The following is a 24,697-nucleotide window of genomic DNA, read 5'->3' as shown; positions in this document are numbered from 1 at the left end:
TCCAGGAGCTGCCCACTGCTCTAAAACGCTGGAGGGCCCCCCACAGTTCCTGCTAATTCAGTTCAAATGAGGGAAACGTTTAAGTTTTGGTGAGTTACGCTGATTTTGGTTTTTTTTTCTTTGCTTTGTGCTTTTTGGATTTTTTTGAACCCGTGTTCTTCTTCTTCTTCTTCTTTTTTTGATTCTGCGTTAGGAGGCCTCGGTCTGCCTTTGCTGGAAACTCTTTTATGCCTTTGTGCTCTGTGGAGCGTCACAGTGTAGCGGGCATGAAAATAAACGTTGTAGTTTATGGAGACCCGCTGTTTGCCCTTAAAGCTAGCCGGGGTTTTATGGTAACCAAGCCCCCCATAGTGGGTGATTCTGGACGTGTTTTTTGGGACCAGTGCCAGCTGAAGCCCATTTGCAGCCCTAGGTGGGAAAAGGTGAGGGCGCCCCTCTGTGTTCACGATGGGTCATCTGTACTAGAATTTGATGACTTGGGGGGAGTCACCCTCTGTGCCAAGAGCCCACATCCCTTCAGTTACATAACTGGCACCCCTCTAACCAGGACTTTATGCCACATGCGCCCCTTAACGTTCACACATGGTGCCCCTAATGGATTGGCTGCCTGTAATCACCATTCCAGATTTCTGCTGAGGGTATTCCATGCCACCCCTGGGCAATATGCCATCCTGGGGGCCTGGCCATGTCACCTAAATCAGAACATCCGTCACCAATGACGTGTAATGGGCTGCCTCCTCATTTGTGGTTGTCAATTTTGTCCCCTTGTTCCCAAATGATTCCCCAGACTGATGTGTCCTCGATTATGTGAACCTCTTTAGGAAGTCGCTTTGGATAGAAGCACCTGCTAAGCTAATCAATGAGCTCGCGCTGCCCTTCAGTCTCTTCACAGGTCGAATCAGCGTGCGCTGTGCGCGGGTCTTTACGGTACGTCAGCGCACGGAGGCGTGCCCGTCAGGTGGGGGGCGTGTCCACATTGCACCGCCTCCGACGTTCGCCGCGCTTATCAGTCCCGCGGACTCCAGCAGTGACTTTGTGGCATTTGAGGAGGCTGCTCGCCCGAGGGTCGCCATTGTCGCGCTTTCGGTGGCTTATTTAACAGACCGACTTTACGGCAGGTAAGTGAGCGGCGGCGGCGGCGGCGGACTCTGTGCCCTCGGCTAAAGTTCACGCTCACTTGGTCTTTTTTACGAAGTCACGCTGAGTCGCGATCTCCTGCCCGCTGAAGTCCGGCTCAGCCCAACCGCCGTGTGTGTCTGGGGGGCGGCGGCGTCGAGTGTGCGAATTCCGGCGACACCGTCCGCATGCAGAGCCCGACTGTGGATGGCGCTCAATAACGGAGACTGTGCCGGTGGAGAACAGCAGCAGGTCGCCAGATGGCCGCCTCTCTTAAAGTGTGCGTGAAGGGACTGTCCAGTGGCGGGTGACGGCGACCTGTGACGTCTCGGGGTCGTGAGGCTCTGAAAACCGTCGGCAGGGCAACCAAGAGACAGACAGAAAGAGGTGAACGTGCAGTCAGTGAGAAGAAAGAAATCGTCGGTGGCGTGGCGGCCCAGTCGAGACATTCGGGAAAAGTTCATCAGTTTGAGCTCGTTGGCCGGCGGACCTTTAATGTCACCGTGGAAAGTTGGCGATGTCAGCTGAGCTGCGGCGTCCTGCACAATAACGGAAATAAGCGGAGGTGTCATTTCAGTTGGCGAGCAACTGCCAGGCTTTGTAAACCGTTAGCCGAGCGACTTTCTTATCCAAGGAAGGTGACAGTCAGTTTGTTTGACCAATTGGAGCACAGCCAGGGGAGGTGACCTGCTCAGGGTCACACCGTGGTGTCAGTAGTGGGATTTGAAACCGCGCCACGGCTCGCCGTGTGTCTGAACGTTAATGTCTGAGGAGCCAAGGAGGCCGTTTCAAATGCATGGCTCGGTGGTTAGGCTCCCGGACCCCCACAGTGGCGGGTTCAATCCTCCCCATGTGCCCGTAAGTAAAGGATGGCGGTGCTCGTGTGCCTGGACTTTGTGTCGCTCGGCTCCTTTTCGTTTCTCATTAACTCGCCTCATTCTTCCTTTCCTCGCACGCACACAGACCTGACATGGCCGGCGTTCTGTCACATAACTAAAGAGGGCACTGTCCCTCGTCTTTGGAGGTGGCCATCTGCTCCCGTGTCTGCGCCATCTCTTGTAGCCGTTGATTCTGCCATGAGGTGAGCTTGGCACCTCCCAGGTGGCGCAGTGGTAGTGCTGCTGCTGTGGAAGGTTGTGGGTTCGCTTCCCAGTTCCTCCCTGTGTGGATAGCACTTTGAGTACTGAGAAAAGCGCTATATAAATGTAATGAGTTATTATTCTTTCACTGTCCGTCCGTTCTGTTTATAGCGCCTTTCGTGAGGGGTGTTTCAATGATTCAGAGACGTGGTTGTGGCCCATGGGTCTGTACTTTCGGGTCCCCTGGCGTGTACTCTGCCTGGAGTGACAAGTTGGCATCAGCAGAAAGTCGATTCGCCAGAAGTTGGAGTGCAAGTGAAGGCACCGAACCGAGAGGTCATCCTCAGGTTCTTCATCACGGGCCACACGCACCACAGAGAGCGCTGGACACTGACGCCGCACGCCACCATCTTATGTGTGTGGAGTGGAATGATGTCATATGTCCTGTGGCCAACCATGGGTGTGCCAACTGTAAACAAAAGACGCACAAAGTGGCGGTTCTGGAAAATCCACCATAACAATGACATTTCTTGACGAAACGCACAAACGAACAACAAATCCCGACGTAGTGCCACGTCAGCGGGTCGGTGGGCGCTGTATATTGCGCCTTTCCTGATTCTTTAGGTCTGTTTGTGAGCGAGGCCCTCAGCTCCTTTTCTCTTCTTTTCTCTCATCTCTTTAGACCCGCATGGCATGTGGAGGAGGACTGCACTGAGCCTCGGGCGACGCCAGCTCCAGGGAGGACCTCGAGGACACGCCAATCAGGTTCCACCAGCCAGTGTCTGCACCTTCCTGTCGTCCTTTTTTTTAAGACCTTGTAGTAAAACGACTTGACCTCGTAATTGAGCGCCACTTCGTTGTATATAGTGCCTTAACCGCGAGGGTCCTGTAAGTGTGCCACTGCCCGATTATTCGAGGGTCTCGACTGTCCTTCACTACAATGTGCAGTGCGTGTGTCCCAGAAGTCACGTCTAAGATCTGAGTGCATGACACGCTGGCACAGGGCTATATGTCTGGATTGATTGACATTCCGTGTTGATCCGGTGCCCATTGGGTATGTCGGGTACAGCAGTGAAGCTGCCCTCTTGCACACCACTCGTTTGTTTTAGTTTCGTCACCTGGTTGTTTTTGTCCTCATTTTGAATTCAAGTCCAGCAGTAGCAGTGGACCACCGAGGTGACTCGCCCACTTAGGTGCCACGGGACTTCAACCTCTCATCTTTGGGCCTTTTGAGCCCTCGGTGTCCCTGCGGCCTCGAGGCGTCTTTGGGGACATTCCAGCTGTGTCCTTTAATGACGGTGGCTCAGCCTGTCTCCATTGAAAAGTGAATCCCTCTGAAGGTCAAGCGGTTCTCACCCCTGAAAATGGCCGTCGGTCCATCGAGTGTTGCTTGGTGACAAACGAGAGGTGGACATCTGGGCCTGATCACGGCGGCTGACTCTCTGCCCCCCGTGTGACATGTTTAGAGTTGTCTGGCAGTGGGTGCCAAGGTTGTGTTCCAGTGGTGGGCAAGGCAGGCGTGCCCAGACTGTTGGCCTCGATTCGCACCTTCGTCCCACCGTGCTTACCTGTTTAACGTTACACTCGCCACGGATACCCTCAGATATTATTAACGGTCATCGGCCATTGCTGAGTGTCGGTAAAGGGCGGGGCAACCTCAGCTCGGTGATATGCCAACGTGGTCATTACTGGTGTACACTTGGACAGGGGGGAGTGTCAGACATGAAGGCACACAACCTGAACGACTGGCGTTGGGGTCACACCGCCACCTGAATGGCTGGCATTACAGTCACACCGCCACCTGAACGACTGGCATCACAGTCACACTGCCATCTGAACGACTGGCATCGGGGTCACACCGTCACCATGATGATGCAAAATTGGGGTCACACCGCCACCTGAATGACTGGCCTCGGGGTCACACTGCCACCTGAATGACTCAAGTTGGGGTCACACTGCCACTTGAATGACTGGCATCACAGTCACACTGCCATCTGAACGACTGGCATCGGGGTCACACCGTCACCATGATGATGCAAAATTGGTGTCACACCACCACCTGAACGACTGGCCTCAGGGTCGCACCGCCACCTGAATGACTGGCATCGGGGTCACACCGCCACATGAATGACTGGCATCACAGTCCCACCACAACTTGAAAGACTGGCATCACAGTCACACTGCCACCTGAATGACTGGCCTCGGGGTCACACTGCCACCTGAATGACTGGCCTCGGGGTCACACCGCCACCTGAACGACTGGCATCAGGGTCACACCACCACCTGAATGACTGGCATTACAGTCACACTGCCATCTGAACGACTGGCATCACAGTCACACTGCCATCTGAATGACTGGCCTCAGGGTCGCGCCACCACCTGAATGACACAAGTCAGGGTCACACCACAAGCTTCACATCAGCTTCTGGCTGCAGCCCCTCAGCATGGCAGTCTGTGCCGTCTTAAGCCAGGTGATGCTTGGCGCATGTGGATGGCGCAGGCTGACCGAGGCGTCTCCTCCTCTCCTTCAGTTTCAGGTGACTTGCTGGCTGCTTCTCGTGAGGTCAGTCAGGTCCCCACGGTTGGCGGGTTCAGTTTATCAGTTGACCTTCTCGCAGCCCCCAAGCCTCCGTCTCACTTCTTCATGCCAGTGGGTACACGCTGCTTAGTTTATCTGAGTTTAAATCTGGAAACAAAGACCCGCTTTAACATTTTATCTTTGTCTCCGTCTCTTCTGCATATATCCCAGATTCCTCCTCTGGTCCCGACCTCCACTCACCTGTATAGCGCAGTGGGAGGTCCACCTGAAGCCCCGCCTTCTTTCTCTTTGATCGGTGAGCTGAGCGGCGCCTCCGGTGGCCACTTGTGCACATTCACCTTGTGATTTGAATGCTGTGTGGCGAGGCGCTATATAAAACACAGACGTCTGACTGCTGGAGTTTCTATCTAATGTGTGCTGATGCGCGCTGTGAAAGGCGCTACATAGAACACAGTTCAGGACTAGCCAGACACGGTGCCCCCTAGTGGTTGCTGGTTGTCACCAGGCTCTTCAGTTTATTTTCTCGACTGATTGAATTTCTTTTTATTTTTTATTCAAGTTTAGGATGTCACACAAGCGGCCTGCTCGCCGAATCCTTGGAGTGGAAAAGAACATCTGGTAAGCCCCCCAAGTGTCTTAGCAGTGAAGGTGTGTCTGTGTCTGAGTGACCTGTGGGGGGCGTACCTGAGCCCCAAGCCCTGACCCACCTTCATATTATGAACAGGAAGCCCTCATATTGGCTCCTCTGCCGTAAAGAGTCCGTCATTTCTCACCTTATGCCGGACCCAGTGATGTGTCCAGGAAACACTTCAGGGTCAGGGGGAACCTCCTAAAAACAAGAACTCCTCCTCCCCACAGCGCCCCCCGCAGGCCTCCATGAAGCCTTGGGCTGTGAACCCTGAGGTTGTGGGTCCAAATCCCACCACTGAGCCCAAGCAAGTCGGAATAACCCGAAGCCACTTGTACCCGATATGTGGTACGCCATCTTGGATAAGAGCGTCAAGCAGACAAATAAACCTGGCAGGACCGCCCAGCAGGACTACGACTCCCATGCTGCTCTGTGGCTGTGCGTCTGGGATGCTGCCGCCAACAGTATGGCCCTGGGGGGCTGCTTGAAGCCCTCCTTCATAAAGTCTTCCCTGCTGGGTAAGAACCACCCAGAGTGCCAGGCAGGGTGCCAGCCAGTCCATGCCATCTTACAGTGTGTGAGCCTGTAGTAAAGTGGGCAGCTTGTTGAAAGGCGCTATATACCTTTGGATAACTGACTCTGTGTGGGCCGCTGTGCTGGAGTCACATAGTGAGCAGCAGGTGACAGCAGGTGACTCTGTGCCCGGTCCCATCACATGTTCTTAGGCTGTGATTGGCCTCTGCCTCCGTGTTTGACTCCGCCTCTTCTTCCCCGTGTCCTTTCCAGGTTGGAGTTCACCGAGATGGCCGCCAAGTATAAGTCAGTCGATCTCGGACAAGGCTTCCCCAACTTCTCTCCCCCGGACTTCGTCAGGCAGGCCTTCAGTGACGTCGTCTCAGGAGAGGACTGTCTGATGCACCAGTACACCCGGGCCTTTGTAAGTCAGACCCTTCACTTTTATATAGCGCCCTGCTTGTGACAGATCTACCGTGAGGGTGACCCAATCGGCCACAACGTTAAAAGCACCCGCCTAATGTTGTGTTGAAGACCCCTGAAGGTGCCCTGTGATCCTTCAAGTCCTGTAAGCTCCCAGGTGGGCCTTGTCAGAGGGAGGTCTCAGGAATTTGAAGGCCCTGAACTCTTTGTCACCTCCCTGAGCCATTTGTGCAGTGTGGCAGGGCTGAAAGAGGCCACTGTCACCAGGGAGTGCCAGTGCCATGAATTGGTGTATGTGGTCTGCGACAATCCCTAGGTGGGTGGTACATGCCAAAGTGACCACCACATGAGCGCCAGGACCCAGAGCCTCACTTTGCCTCCTCCTCTGCCCCCCCCCCCATTTCCCATAATGCATCCTGCTGCCACGTCTTCCCCAGATAAGTGACACACAACACAGCTGGCTGGCTCAGCACTTTTAGTTGGTACCGATGACTGCCCAAGACCCAGTCGTCTAGCTGTCCCAGTTTGTCCCTCGTCACAGTGGCTCAGATCTTTACGCTTGCCCAGCATGTCCCCTTCAAGACCTGGCCTGGGCAGGTGCCATTGTACAAGGTCATCGGTGGCGGCCACTTCACCTGGCAGTGGTTTTAATGTTGGCGCTCATCGGTGTAAGTCCTTGAGGTCTTGACAAGGCGCTTGTGACACTCTTGACACCTTTTAAGGTGACCGCTGGCCTCACTGAGTTGATAAAACAGGACACAGTTGGCACTGAAAGTGAGGACTTTGTGGAGTGAACTGCCATGTGGCCTCCCCCTACGTGACCATGAACCCCCCCAGGGTGACTTTCTTTCTTTCTTGTGTCCACAGGGCCATCCCACCTTGGTGAAGATCCTAGCCAAGCTGTATGGGCAGCTCCTCGGTCAGAGCATCGACCCGTTTGGTGACATCCTGGTGACCGTGGGTGCCTATGAGGCTCTGTTCACGGCCTTTCAGGCGCTGGTGGATGAGGGAGATGAGGTATGGAGACTCGGGTTCAAACGGGGGGGCCGTGTGTCCTTTGTGTGCCACCTGCTCACCGATGACATCCAGTCTGGGCCTCGTCCCGCACCATTTCAGTATTTGATGTCCGTGCCAACGATTGCCCCCTCCCACTGACCACCCTGTAAGCCCACTGAAACAGAAGGAAGGTGATGTCTGATGTGGACGGTAGAGGGGTCTCTGCTGAGCGGCTTGGGATGTCTGAGAGGGGAGGAGAACGTTACGGCACACAAAGGGTTAAATGACAAGGGTTCAAAGCCCCCCCAGGCTTATTAAGAGAGCACTGAGCCACCCAAAGCTCCTCTCTGGCTTGTCACCCTCACCCTGAGCTAAGCGGACCCCTTGTATATAGCGCCCCATACGGTGACTCCTGCCTTTGTAAGTAGGGTTTTACAGTGTATAGCGCCCTGCATTGTTCCTCTGGGTGGCCTATGGCACAGGTGGGTGACTTGAGTCACATGACTGCACTCGAGTCTTAATTATAGCGCCTTTCAAAAATCAAACCATAAGTGGCTCACGAAGTCTGGCGTCATGGCGCCTCAATTCCAATAAGACACTCTGAGCGCTCCTTACGTGCCCACGGCATCGGGACTAACCAGCCTGACGGGGGGCACAGCAACATCCGATCTGAGGGTCAGAAATCGCCGACACGTCACGACGTCCTCAAACTTTGTCATTTTGAGGTTCATAAAGACGGGGATGCTTGCTGGAGAGGTGACCCCCAGATGTTGACCCCAACACTCTCCCATCCCCCCCATCTCCTTGCCTACATGTCATGCTGCCCCACGTGGTCCCGTGCCAATTTGTGTCGCCCACTGCTCATGTCGGGTACGAGCCCAATGCACACTCCACTGAACCCACGAGCCATGTGAGGATGAAGAGAGCAGCGACTGACGTGCTTTGTGACATGGTACACGGCGTGTGACGTCCCCAAGTGCCGTGCAGGACTGCTGGTGCCAATGGCTCCTCTGTAGCTTGCGGTGTGTACTGTGCCACCCGAGTTACATGAACTAGGACAGGTTTAGATGGCCGAGCCTTTCACGTGCTTGATGTAATTGGAGTGACATCAGAGTTCAGGTGGCATCGACTCCTTGGCCAGCATGGAGACCTTGCCCTCAGCCTCCTCGTGCCTTGCCAATGTAATGTGGCAACTGTGAGGTGAGAGTATAGCACCCCCTAAAAGCACACATTATACGGCTAAGCACTGCCAAAGGTGGACACTCAAGTCTGCACTTGGCATGACATTTTTGAGATGCCAGTTGTATTGCAGTGATGGATGTGGGTGGACCTTTTGGTGGGCTGCGACTCGAAAGGAAACAAGGGGCACTTCAGGGGGCAGGGTTTTTGAATCGCTGCCTGCTTTGCCAGATACTAGGATGTAACGCCAGAGACCGTGTGGCACTCGGCGCCGCCTTGGCAGACATGTTGGTGTGTGATTGCCGATTGCAGACTGGCAGCAGAGCCACGGCACCCACACATGATGTCCTTTACGTCCGTATTGTAACACGTCATACAATAAAGGCACTGGCATCTGGGCGGGTGGCACGCCAAGTGTGGCAGTAAGAGTTGATGTGGATGTGTCACCTTTCATTTTATGGTGCCAGTGGATGATTCTACCACATGAACACCCTTCTCTGAGGAGGATGTCACACGCGTCACACCCGTGACCAGAGTTATGTGCAGACGGTCGTGACCCGCCTCGCCACACCTCGCCTATTAAACCCTGCGGCTCGAGTCGACGACCTGAATGTTGTCCTCGTAACGCGAGACGAGGAAGTCGGGGACACAAAGATGACTTCAGACTTGCTTATGGGGGCCGAGTCCCACCTCTAGTAAGCGAAGTCCTAAAAGCCTGGTGCTGTAGAGTTAGAGCTCCCCCTGGTGGCACCCGTGTTGTGGAGCTGTACTGTGGCGCATCAAGTGGCTTGGGGACCCCACACGAGTCACGGCTGGTCCCCCTTTTACGCAGGGTCTTGAATACCCCAGTTCAGCAGCACTGGCTCCCAGTGTGTCTGCTCAGGATTTCAGTCTGGGTGCTGACAACAACCTCCAAACCCCCCCAACAAAAAGCCAGACTCCCCCAACGCAGACACGGGGTCTCCAGTGACAGAGCAGACCTTTGGACCACTGGAGGTGATAGGACAGACTGATAGGCTGTTGTGCCACCCTAAGGCCCCCCTCACCCGGGCTTGAGTGCCATACTGGGGTATGTAACGGAAGGGTGGGTGAATTTCCAAGCCCAGATGCTCGCAGTGCATTGTGGGAGTTTCTCCTTCACCTCTCAGGCTGTTTGTCTGTGTTCATCTCTGGGGGTTCACTGTGAGCCCCCCATAGTCTGCTGTTCACTGGCTCCCAGGTTGGCGCTGCTGCATGTCACCCAAGACCCCTGCAGCGAGTCTGCGGGCACAAGGCTGACACGTTTGTTCACAAGTGGGTGGGCAGCTGTCCGTTGAATTGGCAGCCCTGAGATTGAGTCGAGGACCTCCGCTGCTGAGCTGAGAGGCTGTAAGGTGTTTCATGATTAAAAACCCCTTAGAGGGTCCGCCAAAAGAAAACCCCAAATGGTGAGTGTGGAGTGCCAGGCCACTCAGGTGCCTTTTGCTTTGCTGCCCACAGGTCATCATCATTGAACCCTTCTTTGACTGCTATGAGCCGATGGTGAAGATGGCGGGGGGACATTGCGTGTTTGTGCCCCTAAGACCAAAGGTAAGTGTTCTGTCGGCCTGTGCCCAGCGCTGTGGCGGCATGTGGGCGGAGTCTCTAGGAATGAGGGGCTGGAGGGACGGACGGACTTGAGAGGTCCAAAGGTGACATCTGAGTGCTCGCTGAGCCTTTTGTTGTCTGTCCCAGGAGTGAGATGTCACTCTAAGCTCCCTGTCATCTCTCTGAGTGGACTGTATAGCGCCTTTCATGTCTGTCTGTCTATCTGGCACCAGCGAGATATTCACTTGAATGAATGGCATCCCTCCGAGTCGTGGGTCCTCACTCGGACCGCTGGGCTCAGAGTGCCAAGTCCAGCCACTAGTTGGACTCGCCCCTCCAGTGACCGACTGGGCACCTGGCCTTTCTCCTGTTATATAGTGCCTTTCATCTTTATACAGTGTCTGGCACTGGTCCACTCAGGTGGTGCCAATCTCAGTCCTCAAGCCTGCCCTCTAGTGACCAGGCGGGCATCATCTTTTGGCAGTGGGCTCTCTCTGTATAACCCTGCTACACTATCGGTGTGTTATATAGCGTCTTTCACATCCGTCTGTCTGCCTGTGTGTTATATTGCGCCTTTCTTGTCCGTGATACATTAATGTTGGCCTTTCACAATTCTCTGTTTAAACTCCTTCTCCCTCTCTCTCTGTCTTCTGTCTATTAGTAGTCGTAGCGCCTCATCAGGCTCTTATTGGCATTCTCACCCAACATTAAGCACATCGTCACTCTCCTGTGCCAGGGTAGGCAAGAATGGCACTGCCAGTGGTGATGGGGTGGGCACTATATTGAGTGACAGATGTTATATAGTGCCGTCCTCATTTAGTATATGAATCTCTGCATTTTATTTCTCATGGTGCCATTGTGGTGCCAGTGAGGCCTTCCCTGGACTCTGGCACTACCTTGGCACCATCACCCACCCGGGTTTCCGACAACTGCCGCTGACTTTCTCTTTGTTTTGGCTCAGGGTACACCAGACAAGCCGGCGCTGTCCAGTGGGGAATGGGCACTGGACCCTGATGAATTGGCCAGCAAGTTCACGGAGCGCACCAAAGCCATCGTCCTCAATACCCCCCACAATCCTTTAGGGAAGGTAAGACCGAGGTGGGGCAGGCAGAGCCCCCCGATGTCCAGTCCAGAGGGGCCGGCCCATTGTCACCTTACTCGTCCTCAGTGTGTCCAAGTTTGTCTGCCCTCCTCACTTTGGACCGCTTACTGCTGCCCTCCTAATCAGGTCCACCTGTTCAAAAGGTGATGCCCTGGGTGAGTGCCCGCTCACTGGGCACCTCCCCACAGCCACGGTAGTGCAAATCACATTCTAATGCATGGCTGTTTCAGATCCTTTAGGCCAGTATGGAATTTGGGGAGGTGGAGCCTCTGCCAGCAGCATCAGGTACAAAGCCGGAGCCAACTTTGGAAGGGATGCCAGTCCACCAGAAGTGGGCCACTCACCTACACGGTGCCAATTTAGAGTGACCTGTGTTTGGGTGGTGGGAGGACAACACGCACAAACATGGAGAGGGCAGGGGATTTGAACACAGAATGGAGGACCACTGCAGCCCCAAGGATGCCAGCTGACTGACGTAACGGGGCCTGACCGTCGGGGTGGCACTCACCCTCCTGTCATTGTTAGGTCTCTCACTGCCTGACTCCTCCAGCTGATGGCATTTTTACTGTCCCACTGGCATCACAGCTGAGCTATGGGGTACCCACTAGGCACAGTGCCCTCTGCTGCTCCCTGGTGGCCATGAGCCCGTTGCCACCTAGTAATGCTCTGCACTGCCACTTGGTGCCTCGAGGATGTGGTTGGCCCAGTTGACTGTTCTGGCAGCCAAAGGCGGAGTGGCGGTGCAGGCGTGTGGCTGCGAGTGACCCTCCCTGACCCGTGTGTCTCGTCCCCTCAGGTGTTTAAGCGTGAGGAGCTGCAGGTGATCGCCGAGCTGTGCGTGAAACACGACGTGCTGTGCATCAGCGACGAGGTGTACGAGTGGATCGTGTTTGATGGCAACGAGCACATCAAGATAGGTGAGACTTGTATAGCACCTTTCATGACCCGTTAGCAAGGAGGCGAGGATGAAGTGGCACTGGGCGATGACACAGGGTCCTCGGGGCGACCAACCATCTGCTTATTTTAAATGAATCGGTTATTGTGCAGGGTGACAATAGGGTGACGTGGGCACAGGAAAGGCTCGAGAAGAGATAACGGTGAAAGGCACTAGATTACACTCGAGGAAGTTTCAAGCCATTCCTGTCTGGTGCCATGTTGCACAAGGTGGCTGGACATATGACAATATGACTGCCACCGATTATTTAACCCTGTAAGCTTAGTGACATAAAGCTGTTATGGTGCGGGTGGGTGGGCAGGTAGGTGGGCTCTGGCCACGTCTGTGTGCTGATTGGTGCTTTTGTCCTCCAGGGTGGAGGTATTCTGCCATCAAGGGCCATCAGAGTGTCACCTGGCGCCCTTCACTCCGTTCCTTGATGATGATGATGGTGATGGTGGCAGACCTGTTGGGTTTCTGTGTGCTTTACTTGGTTGGCCTGCAGGGTGTGCCATTCTTCTGACCTCTCTTTTCCTTTATTGCTTCAGCGAGCCTCCCTGGCATGTGGGCACAGACAGTTACCATTGGAAGTGCTGGCAAGACCTTCAGTGCCACAGGATGGAAGGTGAGATGCGAGAGCAGGGACGCTATGGTCGTAGTTTTGCTATCATTTCTTGCTGTTAAGGATTTGTGATCTCCTAGTTGGCTAAGCAGTGTGCCCCGAGTGTTCACTTTTGACCGTTTCAAGTGGCACCGTGCCACGGTGGAAATGCTTCAATTCCCTGTCCAGTCCCCATTGATTTTCTGTAGTAATTTTAGTTTCTTGCCATAGCCATGCCAGTTAGACTAGGTGGTACCTGCCCTGAACCTGGCACTGCTGGGATGGGCTCTGACAATGCCAACACAGCTCAGGGTTTGGTGAATGCAGAGATGAGCGATACCCACAGCCAAAGCGCCCAACAAAACTGGGGCTCGTGGGAGGGCCAGTGCGGTCACCGCGGGTTGTGGCCCTCAAAGCCTGAACTACTTTGGGTGCCCCCCAGCACTGCCCATGTGGCATTCCCTCTGCAGGCAGCGCCATTTTATTTTAAGTGTTCAGGGGACAACTCTGCCAGCACAATGGAGGCCGTCAAGTGCATCAATAAAGCCGAGCCAGCAGAATGGGGTCATCGGGGACCCCCTAGTGGCATTTGAGAAAATGGCCGACTGAGGGGGTGGAAGCTCCGGAGTGTGGAGCTCTGCATGGGGTCTTCTGGCCCCTCAAAGGAATGGGCAGAGCCAGTGTGGTGTTACAGTTCGCCAAGGGTGGGCAAAGCCACCGTACTCACTTCACCAAGGGGGTCCTTGAAGCTGACCACATTGTTTTGATTCTTTGTGTGACAGACAAGCACAGGAAAGGCGCTAGATAAGTAAAATGTGTTATTATTACTCTTATTGCCACCTGGCTGATGGCACTTCCTCTAAGTCCCCACTCTGTGTCACCAAACACCTGGCTTACTTGTCACTTGAAGGTCCCATCTGAGACTTTCAAAGGTTTGGGCTCCTTGTCTGTGTCCAGCTGACATGTCCATACCGCAGTGCATGATGGGATGAGCTCATCTGTCAGGGCTGCTGTGCTGCTGGCATTGCCTTCTTTTTGTCACCTGCTGTGAGCCACACGTCACAGGACTGACTGACTGAGTGACTTCATCCTTCATTTATGGATCTTCTAAGGTGAGTTTGGACCCCCACCTTGGGACTGTCAACTTCTCGTGTGCTTGGCGATGAACCACAGAGACTTCAGGTGCCCTGCTTAGCCGTCACTCGGCCCCCAAGTTTGTATTGTCTATGGTGGGACGTCACTGACTTTCAATTCTGCTGCTTTGTTTGTGAGCGGTGGTCTGATTAACACGTCTGCTTCCTCCCGACTTGTTAGGTGGGCTGGGCCATCGGCCCTCATCGCATCCTGAAGCACCTCCAGACCGTCCACCAGAACTCGGTGTATCACACGGCCACTGCAGCTCAGGTACGCTGGCTGCCAGACCCTCGTGGGCGTCCTGCCCGTGTGCCCGCCGTATGTCAGACTCGATGCCAATACTCCTTAATTGACCTTGCGGTGGTTAGAGCTTCAGAGTTCCGGGTTCAGATCCCACCCTGGCCACTGTCTGCTCTCCATGTACTTTGGCTTCCCTCCTACCGCTGAAGGGTGGGCGTCTTGGGTTGACTGGGGGGGCTCAAAGGTTAGTCCGGCCAATTAGTACAGACGACGAAGTCTAGATGGGCCCCCTAGCGTTGGCGCCGTAGCCCCCTTAGCGTTATGTTGACAACGCTGACTTTTGTGTGTAACAGAATCCCGCGCCCACCGACACGCCACCATAAACAGAGCAGGACAGGCCTTTCGAGTTTTGTCACCAGTGCCCAGCCTGCCATCATAGTGGGGACAGTTGACGTGAGTTTCTTTGGGCACTTTTCTTATTTTTGTGGTGCTTTCATGTGCCTGACCTGTGAGATCGACGTGCCGCTTGTGTTATGGTGGGCTTAGTGACTTCCACATTCGGCGTATTGTGAATGCGTCTTTGCCACGCTGATACTGTCACACCAGGCAGATCACGGCCATTCCGTCATACGGTTGGTGTCTGATGACCGATTCACAAGGTCGTCCCTTTTACATTTATTTGCTTGGCAGACGCTTTTATCCAAAGCAACTTACAAAGGAGGTCAACGTAATCAGTGAGCCCAGCTGACTGGCACAACGTAACGCCGTTGGCTCAGCTGATGCGTCGGGTTCTGTTTGTTCTAAAACTGCCTTTGTGTGCCATTGTATGGTTTGGAGGTAGGCTCCGCCCACTCATGAATATTGATGAGTTTCCACGGAGGGGCCGGACGCAGGATTTTGCCTTTTTGCAGTGTTGATTGTATTTCATCCACTAGATGGCAGCAGAAGTCTGTCCTGCGTGTCATTCAGGCTTTATTGGGGGACACTGGGGGGTCAACGCCAAGGAGGCTAACATGCTGTGTGTGTGTGGCGGTCACACTTCAGCTCTCTCGTGACGCCTCGCCTCGAGTGCTGTGTCCCCAAAAAGACACCGTAGCACCAGAGAGGGTCCACGGGGGGCAACCGAGGACGAGAACAGAATGGAAATGAGGCCTGAGTTCTGGGGGGCCAGTGGGCTCCAGCTGTGTAAGGAGAGGAGCGGTGGCACTTGAAGACCACCGTAGACCCATGGAGGTGTGCTGAATGGGGGGCCTTCAGACGTGGCTTGATGTCATGTTAGAGCAGTGAGCTGATTGGTCGCCTCGTCGGGGTTATTCGGGCGGCGGTGTGGAGACCCCCCTGATCGGCTCACTTGGGTTGTGTTTGTTCTTCTTCTCCTCCTGCAGGAAGCGGTGGCCCGAGGATTTCAGAGGGAGTTGGACGTCTTGGGAAGACCGGAGAGCTACTTGTTTCAGTTACCACGGCAACTTCAGGAGAAGCGCAACCGCTTGGTGGAGTGCCTGCTGTCGGTGGGCATGCGGCCCATCATCCCCGAGGGGGGCTACTTCTTGATTGTCGATATCTCCGCTCTCAGTAATTGACTTTTTCCATTACTTGGGCAGAGGGGAGGTGGTCCGTCGTTGACCCTGACCCTTCACTTCGGTGGGTGCTGATTGGATTGTCAGAGGGTTGGTTCACTTTAAAGGGTAACTCCAGTCAGGGCAGCGAGTGATTGTAGAAATGGGGGCGAAAATGAGGTGGCACCGACCCAGGCTGCACTGGGAGACAGCGAGAGAGAGAAGGCACCCCCTGCTGGGCATAGGAGACGTTCTGCGCAGTGGTGGTGGGCACCCGTGATGTGTTTACAGGTCAAATAGTCGATGCTTGCAGCCTTCGCTTACCGAGAGGGTGCAGTGACGTCACCTCAATGAAGACCCCGGCGGGGTGGGTGGGTAGATGGGGGTCCGTGGCCCTTGACAGAACACGCGTGTGCCATCGCCAGATGAGGAGTCCGAGGGGCCGGTGGTCGGGCTGTCTGTCCGTGTAGGTTGGCAGACCCACAGCTTTGTCGTTCTCGATGTTCTGATTTACGAGCGCAGGTGAGCGGGCGCTCTCGTTGGAAAAACCAGGGCGAGTTTCTCGTGCGTTAATCGCTTTTGTTTTAAGGGGAGCCCCCTGCGTCCGAAGCCCCTCACTTTATAAGTTGATGCCAGCTGATCTTCGTTATTTTTGTTTGAATTTCCCAAAGTATGCCCAGGTGTTGGTGCAGAGCTGCAGTGGTGGCATCGCGCTGCCCTCTCGTGTTTATCTGCAGAAACCAACAGAACGCAGCGAGGGGATTGGCGATGACTTCCTTTAATGGAGTGTCGTGGCAGTCGGGCCGATGCCAGGCTGGGACTGAGGGTACCCAATGAGTGTGTAAATTAAAGTACCGGACTGTGGCCCTGGTGGTCTGCAGACTGGCACCGCAGTTATACTGAATGAAGGCTGTTTAATATTCGAGGGTCTCCGCTCCTCCTCCTCCTCCTCCTCTTCCTCTTGGTTTGTGACTCGGTGTAAAGCCATCGGGTGAGGCCTCAGCTAAGGGGGTCGTGTCCGATTGTTAGGGGGGCACACGTCACGCTCTGCGGTTTTGGTTGACGTTGGTCCAGTAAGCTGCATTTTGAACTGGCAGGCTGCCGCTGATGAAGTGCCACCTCTGCCACCGCTGGTGGTGTTGTCTTTGTTTAAATTTGAATTCCTAACGCAGAGACCCCCTCGTTGTGCCCTTTAGCCTTTTGGTCGTAGGTTTTGTTTCATGGCTACGTTTATAAGACCCCCACAACACGGATTCTGGGTGGCAGCGGCAGAGCAGCCCGGGGGTCTCAGATCACATGACTGGCGCTCTCGTCACTCAGCCAGGCAGTTTTTGTTGACCCGTTTTGGGATACAATGAAAGAATCCCCCCAGTTTGGTGAAGACCCCCTACTTTTTAGCTGCACGCCAGGCCTCTACCCAGCGGTGAAGGGAATGCAGTCGGCTCTAAATCCCGTCCCCTCTATGTAACCCTGTGAAGGGGGCCGACACAATCGACTTGTGACATTTGGTTTCATCCTCTTTAACACCTCAGAGTGCCACCAAGTGACCTCATTGGGGCCGACGGGCAGCCGTGACATGGGTACCCACTGGCTGGCCGAGTGTCGGGTATCTCTGAGGCGTTTTCCTGCCATAGCTGTGAATTGTAACCTTCTGCCCTCTCGGCCTCGACAGACGTCAGCTTTGGGGGCCAGCGGCTCTAAACTGTGACATCTCAGTGGTGCCCACTCGCTCCATGGCTTCGGTTTGTGCAGCGGGGGGTCCGCCTGGAGCCAAACCAGCTGAGCCTGTCTGCTCTTTGCTCCTCTTCCTCCATCCATGCCAACTTGATGCGTCTATCAAGTGAAGCTGTCTGTGTCAGCAGACAGTGTTACAGTGTGTGTAACAAGTGTGCCCTTGACGGGCAGAGAGCCTGGCACTTGGTGGCCGAGTCGGTCTTGATCTCTGCTGAGCTGGTGGGCTGCGAGACCCTCGCGTTGAGGCCGCTGTTTCTTCTCCTAGTCTTACATGTTCCGTGCCTGGCGAGTTATCAGATGAGCTCCTGTGCCCTGTGAGACCCCCTGGGTGTCCTCAAAAACCGCATTGAGTGGCGGAGGCCGACAGAAACGCGTGGCCATCGATAACAGAACAGGACAAGAAGGACGCGGACTAATAAATAAAATGTCTGAACTGACGACACCTCAGCAGCGCTGGCCTCCACGCCCATAGCTGGCACCTCTCAAATGAGCGAGTCGGCCCACTGGCACAGGCCTGTCGCATTGCTAGCACATGGGTGACGTTGGTGTGACAAGTGGAGTGGTCATGCCACGTGATTGTGTGACAAACCCAGATATGACAGCAGAAGCGTAAGTGGCACTGAAGGTGGCACTGCCATCAAATCAAAGTGGTTTAAGTAGTTGGGCAGGAACAAGCCCAGCGGTCAGAGAGGTGGAGACTGGCATGTGGGCAGTGCCAGGCCTAATGATGTTTCTGTCTTTTTGTTTTGCAGATGTTGAACTTCCCGAGCCCGCTGATGAGGAGGAGCCCTACGACTATCGCTTTGCCAAGTGGCTAATAAAGACGAAGGTCAGTGTGGCTGCCGGGGGATTCGTACCCTTAGGATTCTGAGTGGCTGAGTGTCTGCCATCGTCACGGCGCGGTCGTCGATTCCTGCTGCTAGGGCTGTCTTGGAGTGGGCGTGTCCTTAGAGGTCGTGCCCTCTCAATCACGACACGGCAGGTGAAAGGTCATCTCGCGGTGCTCTTCCTCATCCGAGCTCGAGGGTCCCACGTCCTTCATCGTCTTGTCTTCGGTTACTGCTGGCGTTGTTCTCGTGATTATTCATCCCGTCAAGTCTCCTGCCAGCTGACATGTCACTTTCATGTCACCATCATCATCTTCACTGAATGTCTTGTTCCTGTCAGCCCCCCTCATTCCAATAATATCCACTGGCAGAGCCACCGCACCAGACGTCACCGCAGTCACCGACCTGTAAGTGACATCACCGCCGTGTCAGGACTGACTTCATAAAATGACTTTCAGCAAAGCCCCAAAAAGTGACGTTGGGTGAAGGACCCGCAGAGAAATTAAAATTGAACATCAAACCAAATAATAAAACGAATCGTCGTGACGTTCAGAGGGTTTGTGCCATCGCGTCGTGTCACACGTCACACTAAACAACGCGGGTCACTTCTGTGAAATATTCACATTTACGTTGTGTTCAGGTCTGTGGGAACATTGAACACGTCAGTCAGTTTAATGTCCTCCTAAACCAATGAGGGGAAACCTTCACTGAGGTCAGGGCGCTATATGGAGCTGAGGGCACAGAGTGCCAGTCAGTGTGGGCACAGAATCAGAGGACCTCAGTGGGCAGCTGAAGAACAGAATTTGATATTCAGTCCCGTAAGACACGGGGGGCAGTGAAGGGGCAGCAGGATGGTGGGATGTGCCCGCTGTTGGTGGTCCGCATCAGGACTCTGAAGTGGAGTTTTGAATCAGCTGGAGCTGCGATAGATGATCTGAGGTGGCACCTGCCAGGCGTGACGTACAATAATCAACGTGGGATGTGATACAAGAGAAGGAGAGGAAGGAGCGAAGATGAGGAAGGTGACGCAGCTCTGAGGCTGGAGATCTGCACTGGCATTCTGAAGGTCGCTGGTTCGAATCCCGTAAATGCCAATAAGGACTCTGCTCTGTTGGGCCCTTGACCTGCAATTGCTGAGCGCTTTGAGTAGCAAGAACAGCGCTATAGAAATGTGAAGAATTATTATTATTACTTATTAATTATTATAATAAGAAAAGGAATCAAAGTGACACCCAGAAGGTCACCCCGCATGGCCAAAGCCACTTTAGTGCCACTTTGCAGGAATTCAGTTTTGTTCCAATTGAATTGTAAAGAGTTTTGCTCTGTTGAGGTTTTAATTTGAATTTAATTTGTGAGCTGAGGAGGCGGTGATGAAGACTCCCTTCAAACAGATCTGAGCCTCATCTGCATGACAATGATAACCCAGACCAAAGCTACGATAACACGGCACAGACCCACAGAAGAGCAGAGGACGTCACTTCATTAACGAGGAGAAGTCCGATGGAGGAACTGCTGTGAGAAATGAAGGCCTTGTGCGGGTCACCCTGGACGTGACATCAGCTGCTGGCCACAACGTCACATGTAATAACTTTCACTTTCACACAAACTGGGACAGCAGCTCCTCAAGAGGAAGGTGACAATGCTTAGCACAATAAGGACACATGAGAGTGACAGAGAGAGAGAGCTGTCATCTCAACTAGCGGCCACACAGACCTCGGCCAGTGAAGACCTTCACGTTTGACTAAACAAGTGACACGTCCTCAGGGCACAATGTGACCTGCACAGGGACAGGAGATGACAATATGGACTAGAATGCTACAAACAGAGGAGTGACTGGAGACTTTAGACAAATGTCACACTGCATGCTGGCCACAACATATTGAACATCTCAGAACTTTGAGCTGAGACTGGCACAGGGAGAAGGTGGCAGAGCAGAATAAATCACTGGTGACACCTCACATGCCACTGGGATGACAAGTGCCAAGACCCCAGAATGTCCAGCCATTGTGTTGATTAAAGGGCAACGCTGGCCCCCGCAGTGTGTGTGTGTGTCACTGTGTGAAGTGTACACTCGTTATAAACACACAGACTGTCACCTGAGGGTGACACGTAATCAGCTGATTTCAATCAAGTCCCTCAGTAGTCGTCCATATGTGACACAAATGTCATCACAAGTTGACATTCAACACAATTCTCTTTCTTGCTTCTCAAACAGAAATTCAAATACGACGTTCATAGACGACTGCGTGTGTGAGGGACTGACGTGTGGGGGTCTGGGGGTCTCTAGTCTATCGTTGAGTGGATGTCAGTGACGCGTTTAGTGACTTCGAAAACCAGAATGTGACATCGAAACACACGGCTCAGAAAAATGAAAGGACCCTTTAAAATGAGAGTATGACGTCAAGTCAGCGACTCTGGGGGGCTGTCGGTCTGCTCAGTGACGTAGTGGGGGGGCTCATCAGTGTCAGCTGCTTTGGGGCACTGGGGGAGGGGCAACAACGAGAAGACCCCCCAAACAGGACTGAATGGGTTAACAGCTGGAGGGAGGCCACCTCCTCATCTGTATTGTCACTCGTTTTACTCTCGTCTACGGTGAGTGTCACTACGGAGGCCATACCAGGACCCCACAGAGCTGGCACAGCTGGTCCAACTTCTCCAGGATGGCACATCAATAGCTGCCTGTCATTGCCAGAAGGTCTGCTGTGTCTGCCAGTCTCATGGGCATGGAGGAGATTCCAGGAGACAGACTGGCAGTTCCTCGAGGAGAGCTGGCCAGGGCGCCCTGTAGAAGTTGATTTATTTATTTATATAGCGCCCTTCACAGAGCGCTGAACAGCAAGTCCAGTACAAATACGACAGTTCATTAAAAACAAAACTTAAACAAACTGGGATTAGAAGCCTGTTTAAAAAGAATCAAGAGACTCGACGCCACGCAGACCACAAGGCAGGCACCTCCATTGTCTCGGTGCCACAGACGACCCCCACAGGTGTGTGGCACAACGACAAGGCCCCGTTGCCCAGATGTTACAGGCCGGCCAGCTGTATGGCGTTGAGGCAGGCTGGTCAGGTACTCAGAAGCTCGTCCATGTAAAGCTCTGAAAGTTTAAAATGAATTCTCTAAAACACTGGGAGCCAGTGCAGGGAGTGCAGCCTGGCACAGATATGATCACTCTTGCTGGCACGACTTAGGAGTCTGCCAGCTGCATTTTGAACTAACTGAAGGCGTGAGAGAGAGGACTTGCTCAAACCTGTAAAGTGAGCAGCATTACAGAAGGTCCTCAACCCATCAGCAGGACCAGGATGAGCGCTGGCAGAGCCTCCAGCAGGTGGGCAGGCAGAACCCTGGTGTGAACGTCTCTGAGCAAACAATCAGAAACAGACATTGTGAGGGTGGCCTGAGGGCCCGATGTCCTCTAGTGGGCACCGTGGAGCTCGATTGGCATTTACCATAGAATACCAGAACTGGCAGATCCACCATTGGTGGGCACCCTGTGCCTTTCACAGATGAGAACACGTGTGGCAGACGTGAAAGGGTCTGGAGAAGCCGTGAAGAACGTCATGCTGCCTGTCACATCGTTCAGCCTGACTGGTTTGGTGGGTGGTCACTGATGGTCAATCTGGGGAGGGGGGCATATCCATGGAGGGACACACAGACCTCTACAGGCCAGACAACAGCGGGCACTGCAGGACTGCCATTAGGTATCAGGATGAAATCCTTGGACCCGCTGACAGACCCCGTGTAGCTTATGTCCTGTTCAGGGCTTCATGTACAATAAAATAATGAAGTTATCTTAATGTTATAATAAAATAATCATCTATCGCAACCAGACGCGGACCACCAACAGCGGGCACATCCCACCATCCTGCTGCCCCTTCACTGCCCCCTGTGACTTACAGGACTGAATATCAAATTCTGTTCTTCAGCTGCCCACTGAGGTCCTCTGATTCTGTGCCCACACTGACTGGCACTCTGTGCCCTCAGCTCCATATAGCGCCCTGACCTCAGTGAAGGTCTCCCCTCATTGGTTTAGGAGGACAATAAACTGACCTGACGAACCCCCCCCCCCCCCCCGTCTGTCTGTTCAGGTTTTTGTCACAATGTCTGTGATTTGTTGTCATGTTCTGTTGTTGTCTTTGGTATCTCCGGTCCTTCTCTTTATTTATTTGTACTTCGTCTTCTAATCGCTCCTCTGGTTCTTTGTGAGTTTTCAGCAGGCTGCTCCACAAATCAGTGGAGGTCTTCTTCTTCTTCTTCTTCGTGTTTTGATTTTATTTCTTTTGATGGCCCCTTGTTTATAATCACAAGTGACACAAATGACAGCAGAAGGACATTCACATCGAGATCACAACTCCGTGTAGAATACGCTTTGCCGTTCTCGTCACATATCAGATTGTGTTACACGTTAATAACTGCTTTATAACAACATGACAGACACGCGGAGCACATTGAAACAACGCAATCACCCTGACGTGGTGCACACATTACAATGACATCTTAGATCATTTTATTTCACATTACAATGACATTTTATATTTCACTTCATGAATGTAAACCTTAAACTCTTTTCAGTGATCGCGCCTCTTGATGATTTTCATTTTGTTAAATGTTCCCACAGACCCGAACACAACGTAAATGTTAATATTTCACAGAAGTGACCCGCGTTGTTTAGTGTGACGTGTGACACGACGCGATGGCACAAACCCGCTGAACGTCACGACGATTCGTTTTATTTGGTTTCTGAACGGGTCTTTGACCCGACATTACTTTCCAGGCTTTGCCGAAAGTCATTTTACGAAGTGACACGGCGGTGACGTCACTTCGGGTCTGTGACTGCGGTGACGTCTGCTGCTCCTCGATGGACAGCTGGGGGCGAGCAGACTTGTAATGGAGGAGTGGGCGGGGCTACCTGGTGGCGAGGTCCCCTGCCAGTCTCGGCTGTGGCTCTGTCACCTTTGTCACGTGTGCCATCACAGCAGAGTCGGGGTGGGGTGCTGAAGGTGAGCGTCCCCCCCGTAAAGTGTCTTTGTAGGGTGGTTTGGTGACATGTGGCTCCTTTCTATTCAGATGACTGAAGATATTCGGGAGTAAGTGGGGGGCGCCTGCCTCGGGTTACCCCAAAGCCACTGTGAGCTGCAGTGCATGCTGGGTGGGACACAACATGAGCAGCACGCCAGTTTGTCGCTGCCACCAAGAGTCAAATGCAAAGATGTGCCCACAGCAACCCTCAGCCTTCAGGCTGGGAATTTAACCCGCCGCAGAGGGCACAGTTGGCAAATGTGCCAACTCCAGTGGGGGGGTGTCCCACTCACTGCCCGCCACTATTGACCCTGACCCGCCCTCTCGATTTCTCCTTCCCAAGGGCATGGCTACCATTCCCGTGTCAGCTTTCTACAGCCTCGGGCACAGGAAGGACTTTGCCAGCTACATCCGCCTCTGCTATGTGAAGGTAAGTGGGAGCACTGGGAGGGGGGCTCTCTGTTACAGTGTGGCCAGGTCTGGTTGGCACGACAGCACCAGTCTGCTCTTCTTCAGGCCTTATCTGATTTAAACCCACAGGAGGACTCGACTCTCGAAGCTGCTGAGAAGATCTTGAAGGAGTGGCACCTGACAAAGTGAGCCACGTGTGTGAGCGCCAACATCGGCGTGATGCCAGGCCCGATGGACGCTTTGGTGTTCCTGGGACGTGCTCCTGTGTTAGGACTCTTTAAGGTAGTGGTGTAGGATGAAGTAATGCTGCCGCGATGATGATGATGATGAACACTTGCCAACCACTAATCTTGTCACTCGTGGCACCGTGTCTTGCTCATGTCTGATTTTCTGGGTCAACGGCAGCGGTGTCACATTGTCTCTGTAAAGCGTGCCCTGCAGCCTCATCACCCGACAATCCAAAGGGCCATCGGTGCCAACTTGATTTATTAATTTTTACCGAACTGTCAAATCACTAATGATGGAGAGACGTGACGGACCTTTTAGGGAGGCGTCCGGCGGCCATCCGTGGCTAACAAAGTGTCTCCCCAACTGAGCTGCCAGGTCAGGGACCCTCAAAGTTGAACCCCTCGGGCTGATGTGGCACCGAGTAGGAATCTGGAATTTCGGAGGCACAAGTTGTGGCGTTCAAATCCCAGCTCAGCTCCTGTCATCGTCCCTTCACCAACCTGCGGTGACGTGCGGCGCTGTGGCTCTGCCAGTGGACATTATTGGGCTCTTGTATAACACTCGCGTGATTTCGATGGACAGCAGTGCGCATGTGCGCGACTTGATGATCCAATGAGGCCGCGCTCTTCCCCCTGTGATTTTCTTTATTCGCTCTGGAAGCTTCCGTAACTGATTCAGTGCAAGGCAGATGGTTCTAAGCTTTTGATTTATTAAAACACATGAAACAGAACTTTACAAAAGACTCCCGTCTCAATTATTACCCCCCCCCCCTTATTTATTCATTCATCAGCCCCATCCCGACTTCTCGTCCGCTCCGCCGCACTTTGGCAGCCCCAGCCAGCTCGTCTTGTCCACGCCGCGGTCCTCCTCACGC

At 53.6% G+C, this 24,697-nt stretch overlaps 1 protein-coding gene across 8 annotated transcripts; it reads left to right on the top strand.

Moving 5' to 3' along the window:
* The first annotated feature begins 999 nt into the window (after positions 1-999).
* On the top strand, positions 1,000-24,530 carry kyat1 (kynurenine aminotransferase 1). 8 transcript variants are annotated; one of them, XM_028809029.2, is made up of 14 exons: positions 1,000-1,118; positions 2,878-2,975; positions 5,294-5,352; positions 6,149-6,299; positions 7,166-7,315; positions 9,953-10,042; positions 11,001-11,126; positions 11,938-12,058; positions 12,624-12,700; positions 13,991-14,080; positions 15,436-15,622; positions 18,093-18,169; positions 23,528-23,614; positions 23,725-24,527. In XM_028809029.2, exons 2-14 carry the CDS (start codon positions 2,889-2,891, stop codon positions 23,782-23,784), a joined length of 1,362 nt encoding a protein of 453 aa, XP_028664862.1. In that variant the 5' UTR covers positions 1,000-1,118; positions 2,878-2,888; the 3' UTR covers positions 23,785-24,527. The 8 variants fall into 8 exon arrangements, with proteins under 8 accessions (XP_028664862.1, XP_028664863.1, XP_028664865.1 ...); XM_028809030.2 differs by having other exon boundaries at positions 2,878-2,960; positions 23,725-24,526; XM_028809032.2 differs by lacking the exon at positions 13,991-14,080 and having other exon boundaries at positions 23,725-24,530.
* The last annotated feature ends 167 nt before the right edge of the window (positions 24,531-24,697 follow it).

This window comes from Erpetoichthys calabaricus, chromosome 9, assembly GCF_900747795.2.
Source record: "Erpetoichthys calabaricus chromosome 9, fErpCal1.3, whole genome shotgun sequence".
NCBI lineage: Eukaryota > Metazoa > Chordata > Cladistia > Polypteriformes > Polypteridae > Erpetoichthys > Erpetoichthys calabaricus.
This window is presented reverse-complemented; position numbering and strand designations above follow the sequence as displayed.

Bases quoted from the DNA above. Each gene is read 5' to 3' on its own strand.
- kyat1 (XM_028809029.2), top strand. From the start codon at position 2,889: ATGTGGAGGAGGACTGCACTGAGCCTCGGGCGACGCCAGCTCCAGGGA. The intron at 10,043-11,000 runs GTAAGTGTTCTG...GTTTTGGCTCAG, and splicing joins TTGTGCCCCTAAGACCAAAG to GGTACACCAGACAAGCCGGC. The intron at 15,623-18,092 runs GTAATTGACTTT...TTTGTTTTGCAG, and splicing joins TGTCGATATCTCCGCTCTCA to ATGTTGAACTTCCCGAGCCC.